The sequence below is a fragment of the Arachis duranensis genome, chromosome 8, assembly GCF_000817695.3.
Source record: "Arachis duranensis cultivar V14167 chromosome 8, aradu.V14167.gnm2.J7QH, whole genome shotgun sequence".
In the NCBI taxonomy this organism is placed as follows: Eukaryota; Viridiplantae; Streptophyta; class Magnoliopsida; order Fabales; family Fabaceae; genus Arachis; species Arachis duranensis.
This window is the reverse complement of record NC_029779.3, coordinates 30121960-30133681: the sequence shown is the minus strand read 5'-3', so window position 1 is coordinate 30133681 and position 11722 is coordinate 30121960. Positions and strand designations below refer to the sequence as shown.

General features: G+C 33.8%; 1 protein-coding gene and 1 pseudogene across 3 annotated transcripts; both read right to left on the bottom strand.

Moving 5' to 3' along the window:
• Window positions 1–1846: 1846 nt before the first annotated feature.
• On the bottom strand, window positions 1847–6037 carry LOC127741062 (protein-tyrosine sulfotransferase-like). Of its 3 annotated transcripts, none has more exons than XM_052252424.1 (13): window positions 5665–6037; window positions 5433–5498; window positions 5109–5271; window positions 4944–5015; window positions 4480–4768; window positions 4007–4147; window positions 3696–3800; window positions 3450–3591; window positions 3112–3158; window positions 2925–2993; window positions 2710–2829; window positions 2395–2539; window positions 1847–2222 (listed from the first exon to the last, which is right to left on the bottom strand). In XM_052252424.1, the coding sequence occupies exons 2-13, from the start codon at window positions 5479–5481 to the stop codon at window positions 2188–2190; spliced, it is 1377 nt and encodes a 458-aa protein (XP_052108384.1). In that variant the 5' UTR covers window positions 5482–5498; window positions 5665–6037; the 3' UTR covers window positions 1847–2187. The 3 variants fall into 3 exon arrangements, with proteins under 3 accessions (XP_052108384.1, XP_052108383.1, XP_052108382.1); XM_052252423.1 differs by having other exon boundaries at window positions 1847–2219; window positions 2408–2539; XM_052252422.1 differs by having other exon boundaries at window positions 2408–2539; window positions 5665–6034.
• A 1789-nt stretch (window positions 6038–7826) lies between these two features.
• LOC107461944 (protein ENHANCED DISEASE RESISTANCE 2-like) lies at window positions 7827–11339 on the bottom strand (annotated as a pseudogene).
• Between the last annotated feature and the right edge of the window lie 383 nt (window positions 11340–11722).

The following is an 11722-nucleotide window of genomic DNA, read 5'->3' as shown; positions in this document are numbered from 1 at the left end:
ATTGTATTGAATGAGTTAAAATAATTAAATTGAAAAACACTCTCTGAAGTATGTCACGTCATCTCCATCATTAAGTGCAGACATCCGATTTTTATATAATAGAATAAATTAATATTTAAAATAAACATTTTTTTCTTATGAAAAACATGTTTTCGTTATGTGTAAATGAGCTTAGATTGAAGGCACTTCAAGTACCCTCACTACCATCTTTTACCTCTGCAGTCTAGACGAAAGAGGTCGGAGATGGTAATCAGGGAAGCTTAAAATGCCTTCACGTCAACTCCAAGATGGAGGAAAGCTTGAAATGCCTTTGTGTCAACTCCAAGACTGCGGTTATTAGGGATATTCGCAAAAAAAAAAAAATTATAAAAGTACTGAAAAAGGTCGGAGATGATAGTGAAGGTGCTTGAAAAGCCTTCACATCAACTACAAGTCAGCGGTTAGGGTATTCGCAAGAGAAAAAATATTCTATAAAAACACTTTTATTTGAAGAAGATGTGAAAAATAGAATTGAAATTAATGCACTAAAAAATATTGAGAATTTTGAATTTATAGAAAAAAAAGAAAAAACTGGTGAATGAACTAGTTTGGTGCACGACATTCAATTTCAGGGACTAAAATGAGTCACTTAATGCAAAGTGAGGAACTAATTTGGTGCATATATAACGATGACATAATGGATGACACGTGACGAATATTGTTGCGACACATGGCACAAACAAACACGTGGCCAAATAATATTGTGACACGTGGCACAACCATCCATGTCAGCATGCCACATCACTGGTCACCATATCATCATACCATTACGCGTGGCCAAATCATGAAGTAGTACGTGTCACTTACAGTCCACGTCATCATGTCATGTCATCACGTCGTTAATAGAAAATGGTTCAAGGACTAATATGGTGCACTTTTTTTCAATCGCAGGGACGTAATTGGTGCAATTAGAATCTTAAGGACGATTTGAGTGCACGATGTCAATCTCATGACCATTTTGTGGTTTAACTCTCCTTCATCTCTATTACTTGTTGAACACCTTCTTGGTAATCTACTATGAAGCTTTTAAGAGCGTCTCTGTATGCAGAGTCTCTGGTCCTGTACACGCGCTGCAAGCTACAGCTGTATGTTTTCCAGTAAAAGATCCATGGGTTTTGTCAAAATTACCATCTCAAACTCATTGTTCAAATCAATGGCAGAAAGCTACCGAAAACAGTAGTTTCAAATTTGCATGAATAGCAAGAGCAGAGAGTTCTAATGCTGAACGAATAAGCAAGGGATGGCTCATAGTGTATACAAACGACGTCGTTTTTCCTGTTTTAGTTTTCTTTTTCTATAACTTAATATTAGCATGATCATTTATTTTAATATAACAATTTTATTTTAGTTTTTCATTGAGATCCTTTCTCCTTATTGTTGAGGATAAAGATTTATCCATTTTAAGTGTAGTTATATTTTTTCTATAAAGCTAGAATATTAAATATAAATTAAAAAGAAAAAATCTTCTCTAGGTCTTAACCATTTACCCAAATGGACATTGCAGTCCCTAACAATTGTAAAAATACAAATCGATATAATTGTTAGAAAACGCGAGACACAATGTCCATCAGATAAATTGTTAAGGACTGAAAAAGACTTTTACTCAAATTAAAATTAATTTCTTATAAATTCATATAATTCTTAAAATTTTACACTATTGTCCAATTACATATTGTTTTTATATGATTTTTGATAGAGTGAATAATCAAAATACTAATGTAATAAGACATCTATAAAACAAACCTCATAGTGTATACAATAGATAGCAAGGTTCATCAACAATTTAATGGGCATTTTGATAGGAGTATGAAGAGAATAAATAAAGGCCCAATCTATTGCTCTGAATTTCCTTTATAATCATATACTTGTATGTGTAGAAATGGTTGGTACAAAAATACTATCATGATCATAACAGTTCATATTTGCACTGAAATGTCTAAATGGTTAAAACAGAGAGAGAACCCCCAACCTAGACTTAAGAATTGAGCTTTCTATATGAAGGGACAAAACTGGGAACAAAATAATGGCACTTAGTACAGTTCTTACTTAATCTTCAACGTTCTTCTTCTCACATTTACAATTAGTAGCAATACCAAAATGAGGAAGGCAAAAGTAATTGCCAATGGAAGGAACTTCCAGAAAGTGATTTCAGAGGCAGTGCTTGATATGTTGTCCCATCTCTGCTGCATTTAGCAAAGATAAAAAGCAACAAAAAATCAGAAACACGGAAACATGCTCGTCGCAGGAAACAGGCCAACTCACAGTTAGGCCAACTTCATAGCCTAATAAATATATCTTTTGTTACTTATCCTAACTATTTTAATACCTGTAGAGGAAATAGAAGAAAGATCAGACCTTCAACACATACCTCAGTGAACGCCCGCATTGTAGCTTTATGTTGTTTATCGAAAATGGCTCTTGCATACTCGTAAAGCTCTAAGTCCAGGTCATTAAGAGACCGTATCTCTTGGAGAACCTCTTCACTAACTCGAAGACGTGCCTGTAAAATCATAAAAGTCATCGGCAAGGGATAGCACAACACTGCAAGTTAATGGTAGGCTTTGAAATTATCCAACACCCAAGTCAAACAAACAACAAGACTAGGTTTCATGCTTCATTGAAGCAGAATTGTGGAATGATATTCTTTTAGCATTAGATCTATTTATTTACCTCCTTAGTAAAGTTCACCGGAGAAATCCTCTTCAAAGAAGCGATACGCCGGCTTGACTGGGCCTTGCGTAAATTAGAGATGCAGCCTTCATAAGCACCCATGAGCTCTTTAGCAGACATCTGAAATCAATGAAAAATAAGCATGCAATCAAAGATTGGAAGGAAACTATTTGATAAATCCACAACCGGCATAATTGTTGTGGAAACATCTTTACCTTCAACTTTGTTGCTTCACCACTGTCACTTGAAGTAACCTCACTTGCTACTGTCTCTGAGGTACTATTCTGTCTTGCAGGGAGAAATGCTATGAGAGTGCTTCCCTTTATATTTTTTAATGAAAAAGGATTTACCCTCACCCAAACTTTAATAACCAAGTTACATCAAGAAAGAGGTGCTTCTTACCTGATGTTCACTGCTATCAGGATCAGAATCTGAAACTGAACTCTGTTCTGCAGTACATGTACAATGTTAGGTGTCATTGAATTTTGTTTTTATTTTATTTTTAAAGAAAAAATAAAAAATATGGCCAAGACTAAACATAAGATGACAACATCAATATTCTACCAAAGTTCAGTGTAAAACATGATATTAGAATATTAGACAAGCTCACCGATATCATCTGAAAGCATTACATGCACAGGTACATAGCCTTAGCTCTAAATTCTGTACAAATTTTACAGCCCCTTTGTAACCTACGTCAAAGTTTGACCAAAACTGAAGATTGCTTATAATACACTAACCTGTTTTATCAACAAGCTCCAGGCTAGTGTTTGGAGCATTAAGCTGTGATATAACCTGAGCACCAACCACATTTGCAAACATAGTTGCAGATTCTCTGTGCTCTTCAGTAAGACCAACATATAACATATTATTCAATCTCTTCTGCAAGATGTACAAGCACAAGAAACAAATATTGAGAGAAGGAAGAGGGAGAAGCTGAGAACTACATGTTGAAATTATCACAACTTCCAAAGCTTATTTATTACCTTTGCAACCTGTAGCACATATTTGCCAAGAATCTTGTACTTCTGCACACAATGGCGCACTTCGTGTGCTTCTGCCATATAAGAATTGTTTGTCAAACCTGCAACCTGATAGTCGGAGTCAAATGTTTGATATTAATTATAGTCATCGCTACCAAGTAGATTTGACGGAAAAAAAAAAAAAAAGAAAGAAATTCTTGCCAACAAATTCTAGTTGAATCATTATCTGAGAAATCAGCATAACATATCATGGAAATTGCATAAAGTGATGACTTAGAATCCCTATACTCGTAAAGAAATGCAAGCTGAATTACCTGGAATGTGGCTCCGTTATGTACAATATCCCTGGCCGCAGGATGATTGATGTATTCATGTAATGGCATTGCAAAATCTTCCATGTCATAATAATCATTCTTCTCTATTGTATGCTGTCCATTTCTGCGCCTTGCATCTCTCTGTCAATTTAAGGTCCACATAAATCATACATGCAACGCATTGAAATAGAGAACATCACACAGTAAATAATTTACTTTCTCCTTGGCAACTTTGGTGATTTACGTTTCCATCTTCAAAAATAAGCAATTGGTTTAAACACATCTATGTCATAATCATGCCATAAAAAAACAAGTTATCCACCTAAACATAGACTACCTAGCAAGTCCAAGATTACTTTTCACACAAGAACCAGGCTAGATGCATATGCTCTTCAATGCTACTATATCAGCAATATCCATCCTCCTCTAATAAATGCTACTATAGATGGCTTTCCAAATGAAACATGATATACCCTTTCAAAAAGATCTTGCCGCATCCATGGAACTAGATACTTCCATGGCCAGATATCCAGTGTACTAACTGCTTTGGTCTTAGAGCGCAAGCGTAAAGTCATCTGTGTTGCAGATGTCAAGTTGGGATGCACCAAAAATCTAGCTGCAACCTCTATTGAAAATTCATACGTACTAAAGACACGATCTACTGGATCCCTAAGTATGGTCACAACTGAAGTTCTTGCCTTCGGAAGTTTGGATGTTACGCTATAGTCATCATGTGTAACTAATAGCCTGCATTTTGGTTTGCTGCAAATTGACAAACATAAAGAAAACACTAAATAAGTAATCTGTTTTCAGTTTACAGTAAACTTTTGCATGTATAATATGGCTATTCAAGAACAAACTACAACAGTAAGAATATTGTGAACTTAGGGAAGCTGCTACGCTTTACATCTGCATGATACTAAGAACAAGATAGCACCTTGGATCAAAGCGCAACTTATCATAAGAGCGAGGGCATTCCAGAGAGTTAGGATACAATTTTTTCAAGAAACTGCAAAAACACAAAGGTCAACAAACTTGTCAACAGCACAGCTCAAAGTCATTCAGCTGCCTCAATAACTACATCATACAAAACAAAATTTACCAGTGAAAATACGTCCGCCCTCCCGTCCTAGGGACATGGAGGAAGAACAGCAAATCCCCCAGCGTGTGTTTATCCTCCCTGATTTCATTATCAAGTGAAGTGTATGCCCAACTCTTAACAACTCTCTCACAGTGCCCAAAATCACTTGCAAAAGCATCATTCACTAGCACCAAGACAACAAACATAGGAAAAACAATCAAAGTACTATAAGAAGAACCATTCACTAGTACCATAAGAAATGCTCTCATGCGTTCTAAGTTCTAACACCTAAGTACTAAAAAAGAATAATTTAACCACATTTTTTAAATCGTCCACCGTTGATACCTAATAGAAGAATAACCAGCAAAGCACAGAGCTTGAGAGCAGGATCCATGCACGAAATCCCTAATCCTGTAGCCGGCAATAGAAATCAGCCAGCAGAGTAAATATCAGGAAAGAAAAAAGACCAAAAAAACACATAAAACCTAATAATATTAAGAAAAAAACGCAGCATCAATTTCAAGGGATTCGAAAATATGGAAAGGGAAAATGGAGCAGTAGTAGGTGATGGAGTTACCAGTATCGGATTCCGGGATCTCGTGTTCATAAATTCTGCGTTTTTGGGGGGGAAGTCCACAAGATCGAGGAGGACCCACTGGAAAACAAAACCTTGTTGTTGGTCGAGAAAAAAGGAGGCTTTCTTTTCCCGGGAAAAGGAAATTGCAAAAAAAAAAATTATTGGCAGTGAAGTAATGAACAACACAACACAAAACAAAAGAGAATGGAAGGTTCTGTTTTTGTGATGGGTTGAATAGTTAGTTGAGTTGCTGGTTTCTGAGGAGTGTTGTTTTCACTGTTTCAGGCTTGCAGCTACTGCAAGCTACTGCGCAATCTTTCGGGGAATGAAGGGCAAAATGGTAATATTGTTAGGTTGGATTTGGTTTCGGTTTATGTAGCATGTAGGTCCAACGGTTCAACCGATTTTGCATTGGGATTTGGAAACTTATTAATGAGCATTACTACAAAATCACAAAATTAATGGGGTGATTGGTATGGTGTCCAAGTTTGCCTAATTTATTAAAAAGGTTAAAAGTTAATATTTAATTTTAAAATATAAAAATAAATAATTATTAAATATTTAAAATTTATTATGAAAAGTAAATTAAGTAAAATTAGATATTAAATTATAAGCATTATAAAATTTACTAATTAATAGTGTCTGATAGTCTTGTTAAGAATCTTAACAAGATTTTTTCTTATCATTAAAATTAATTATGTAAATCAATTTTGTCTAATAGTTAATTCATTTATTCGTTTAAGTAAACATTAAGATTCGAATCTCATATTATATATGTAATAATTTATTGACAATAATAAATTTTTAAATAAAGTTTAGATTTATAGTAGATTAATCTTTGTCGTGACAAAATAGGAAATACCATGAAAAATTAAATATAAAATAAATATAAAAAATATAGGAAATAATATATATGAATCTATAATTATATATAAATATATAGTGATTAATTTGATAATTGATTTTTGATGGTTACAGAGTATTTTGGTTTCTAATACTACTATTGGAGCATTAATTATTTTTGTTGTTTCAATTAAATATAATAATTAAAATTTCTTTAGAAAAAATGAGAAACAAATTGTTTAACCAAAAATTACACATGAATTTACCACTTGATATAGCTTGAGCACATTATATGTATCTTTTGAGAAAAAATGGAAGATAAACAATTCAATTTAACAACTACTTAAAAAGGAAAAAAAAAAAAAGCATATTTTACAGGATGTGTATAGGTTGGAATACACACATCTCTCACTCTTCTGAGTTGTTACAATTGTTAAATTGGGTTGTCTATCTAAACATTTTCATATTTTCCTATTAACCCTAAATAGCAATGTCTTGACTCTTGACTTCAACCAACTTGCAAAACATATGATTCTTGGTAAGAATATTTAAAGTAGTAGTTGAAACTAATGGAGTATTTTAAAAAGGGAAAAGAAAACTTAGAAAGAAGGTGCCACATAGCTTTTGCCTTTTGATATGCTCATATGGCTTGCATTATCTTGGAATCATGGAATAGACATTGTATTGCAAACTATAGACTATAATAATCACAAAAATAAATGTTGTGAACAAATAAGTAATAATTTGTTTGATAGATAATAGATAAATTAAAATAAAATAAATATAGATAAGACAAATTTTTATTCTATTTGTTTATGAACTTTTTTACAACATGATTGTAAGCTATTATTTTTACACAAACCTGTTAACGAAGTTAGTTTTATTCCTATAAAAGATAAATAAATTACTATTTCTACTCAAAAGTTTTAAAGTGTTGATAAATTTACTTATAGATGAAATTACTTTTTTTATACTTTTATTATATAAAAATCATTTTCATAGTACAAAGCTAATATGTTTCATTTATGAATATATGTGTTAGTTTTATAAAATTTTACAGAAAAAAAATAGTGTACCAAAATGTGAATTGCATGTATGTAAAAAATTATATTCTCAGATAGGATAGTTTATGGGAATAATATTTAAAGTTATGTAGGCCTCGAAAATAAGGAATTTCATATAGTTTTGCTTGCCAAACGAAACAATGCGGGGGCATTTGTATTATTCAAGGAGTAAGCCCCTACATACAATCGTTATATATATATTGTGCATAATTGGAATATGGACCCATGTGTCATGGTGTCTCTGAAAATTTGAAATCCCTCTATCTTGTACCACCTTTAAGTAGTTTATGACTATGAATTGGATACATTCTTCTTAAGACAACTTAGGGGGTAAAAATGGAATAATATTTTTATGTATGAGCTCCATGTGTGATTTATATTACTAACAAAAACTAAGATATGCAATTGTTTTGAAAGATTAGTACCAAACATCATCACAAACTGCTTTGATTGAATAAAATAATGGCTTTTGGAATTCAATTAAAGGAATTGGAGGCACACACGAACTCTCCTTGTTTCAATTTATATACAAGATGGCAACCTCCTTCATAAGACCAAAGATACTTAAATATCTCATTGAAACTGATTTGGAAGCATCTAGAATTCTAGATGGTTAAGGCGGCATGTCCCTGAAAGGAACTCCTCCGAAAGCTCTTCCTGCGTATTCCCCTTAACAACACATAAAACACAGCAGTCAATATCGTATTCTGAGCCGATATATCATTCATTCACCATTGGCCAGGTGTAGGTCCTACACCAGTCGTGAACGAATGGTATGTTGACATAGTACATAAATACGTTCAATAACACTCTTCTGGAGGAAATGGTGACAATTACTTCAAAATAAAAAGGAACATGATTGTTATTTTTACCTGTATTAGAAAGGCCATTTCAATAACTAGATGATTGAAATATCCAAAGACAAGACTTACAACACCTCTTGCAATAGTTAACAATCCAATATCAACCCCAAGCTGAAAATAGATGTCATCATTTCAACATCAGCATTCATTCAAATCATTGTAAGATGATTGAGAGTTTAACATGTGATGCATGCATCCCACAAAAGTTCCAATCATTCACTTCCTTTCAACTTATTTTAAGGTTTTCTTCAAGGACCACATAAATGTAAAGAAAGAAAAAAAAACTTTTTAATACCCTAAATATTTATCTTCATTCTCTTGGTCTAATTATTAGTTCAAAATTTACCTACAAATAGTTCTTCCCTTGGAAATAGTTAATTTCCAATGCTTGACCAATTAAGCATGCCTTCTTTCGCACACTTTGTTTTACTATCCATGAACCCTGAAACATTATTTGTGACGCATTCAACATTTCAAATAACACGCAAAGGAGAAGAAAACATAAGTTTTGGCTGTGGATGAAAAATTATAATCACTGGGATCAGAGATTCTAATATATATAGAACCAGTGATGACTTCAACCAACCTTGGATATGTATGGTATGAGTTTAAATCTTGAATTTCGGTAGGTATCATCACCCTTCATAAAACTCTCAAGCAAAGGGGTATCTTCCACAGGTGTAGTCATCATGTAATATAGTGCTAGATTATATGTAGTTGCACCTGGAACATGGTCCATATAAACATCAAATTAGTGTTAATTATGTCACGTTTTAAGTAAGAACTACATAAACAGATGAATATTAACCAACCTGAATGTTTAAAATGAAGAAGAACTCGGGCCCACCCTTTGCTGCATTTTTCTGTATCATCAGCTGATTTTTCTCAGTCAATATGTTAATCATAAGTTGAAAATGCATTGCCTGAAAATTATCAACATTTGGAACCAAAAATCATTAGAAAAATAACGAACCTGCACAATGCTCTCTGGTCAGCCACCAAGATCATCTTCTCTTTTATCAGATCTCACCCAGTTTGCAGCAACCATTTGCATCAAGGTTCCCTTTGCCTTAACCTAGTAATTGATTACCCCAATAAAGGAATAAATTTGTACAAACAAATTAAGTCATAACTGATTGGCACATGAAATGATACAAATGCACTAAAAGAATGGAATAAAACGGAACATTCACAAGCAGCAGTGGATCCATTGTGAATGATATAATTAAAGTACTTTTTTTATTTCCTTTTTGTCCCTAGAATTATTTATCTAAGTGAAATGAACATTTTTCACTTATACCTTCTGGCGATCTTCGAGGTAATTTGCCCCACGAATCAGGAAAGTGGAAGGATCTGGTTCTGCCCAGCTGCAAGGTAATTTACAAGAGGAATCTTTTGGAAGAGTTGATCCATAAGAGCATAAGGTACTTTCTTCTCTGACCATTTCGTGTAAGTCCACATAACCCTTCTTCTAAACTGCATTGTATGGTGCCTAACATTGTTAGCTATAGAAGAATAAAATCATGGATAATCTTGATATGACATACATATTATGTTAATCACCTGCAAGATCATGCAATTTTTTCACAAAATTAGCAGCTGTTGACAACTTAAGTTGACGGAAGTCTTGAAACGATCAAATCCATAGGAGGAAAATGCCAAGTTTAGTGTAGTTCTCCAATTAAAAGTACAAGAAGACAAGCGCACTACATGCATTATAAGGGTTATAGACTTATAGCTAAAATATGCCAAAGGACAGAATGACTTGAGAGTGTTGGTGAATATACTTATTGTAAGCCATTTGATGAGTCATAAAAAGGAACATGCTAAATTTCTAGACTATAATATCAAACAGCTTTTTACCGGAGACTTCTTGTGACTACAATCAGGCATCCATCCTTTTCCAACTCGTCACTGTCTGATGGTTCTGGAACATCAAAATACTCATCATCAGCATCATTTAGGCTAACAAGGGTTGCATGCTCAGATTGTGTTTGATGTACTACTCCATCTGAGCTATGTCGGGCATTCTCATCTACCACCTGCCTTTGACTGTCAGAGTTGACATCTCCTTCCTTCAGACTAAGCCCAATGCTTCTTGTCAACTCTCCAGATGAACTCAGATGAACGACAATAGTTATGTGAGTATGTCCATGGTTATACACATTTTCTTATAAAAAAAATCCATCATACTAATTATAGCTAATTGGATTGAACAATGTCATTGTGACTGATCATAACTAAATCTAGACAAAAATGCTTTTCAGTGGATGAGGTTCACTCTACTTACTGGACAAATCCCCAATTTAACTTTTGTTTTTGCATTCTTTAGACCCTATACCAGGAATCAGACTAATATGGCTGCCTAACATCGAAGATCTTGGCATTCACTCAACCAACCCAATGCTGGTGGATCTACTTGGTCTAGATAGCTTTTTAAAAAAATGAAAATGTGAAGAAGTTATCTTTAATTGATTGTTGTGATTGGAAGTGCTGACTTGCTGTAAAGGGTGAACATGAAAAACACCTGAAGGAAGAAAAATAAAAATTGGTGAAAACAATGAAGGATGGTGAAAAATGAGATCAGAGTAAAAAAATTATGATAATGATAAGGAAAGGAAGTTACTTTTCTATTAATGGCTTCTCTGCCATTATCAAGGACCCGAATGGTGGAGTCAAGAACAGCACTTCTGAGAGGAAGAAGCTGATGGTTGTTGTTGTTGCGAGAAAGTGAAAGAAGGTACTTGTAACTTCGAAGATGGTGACCCTTTGGCACGAAGTAATGCTTTCTCGAGAACTGAAGCCCCACACGGTTGGATTGTATGAGGTATAACCACCCTTCCATCATCATTGGTTTTGTTCCACCATCATCAACACTTGCAGTTGCAGTTTCTCTGCTACCCATTTTGTCGAACACCTTGAGTTCAAGAAGCGAAAACGATTGCACCAACACCAACCACCACCTTAAAATTTCGTAGGTGGTTGTGTTTTGCGTTGAAGATGGAAGGATTTAACGGTGTATTTGCGAAATAAATATTTTTCAGGATAAAAAGAAATTAAAGAAACACTAAATGAATCAATAACTAAATTCTACCTTTATTTTCGATCTGTCTTACAATTTTAACTCGCACATATATTCTAAGGACATGTTCGAAATTAAAAAAAAAAAAAAAGAAACAACAACAAAAAAGAAAAGAGGAATATGAAAGGGAATTGTTAATGATGGAGGGAAATAGAAAAGTGTGAAATGAAATGTCTAATTAAGAGTGATTCTCTTCTTTGAGAATT

What these genes read in the sequence shown, in the direction of transcription:
- LOC127741062 (XM_052252422.1), bottom strand. Translation starts at nt 5,481, where the DNA reads ATGGATCCTGCTCTCAAGCTCTGTGCTTTGCTGGTTATTCTTCTATTA. An exon ending in AAGTTGCGCTTTGATCCAAG is followed by an intron (nt 4,769 to 4,943) that starts GTGCTATCTTGT and finishes GTCAATTTGCAG; the next exon opens with CAAACCAAAATGCAGGCTAT. An exon ending in CAATGCGGGCGTTCACTGAG is followed by an intron (nt 2,223 to 2,407) that starts GTATGTGTTGAA and finishes TGCTAAATGCAG; the next exon opens with CAGAGATGGGACAACATATC.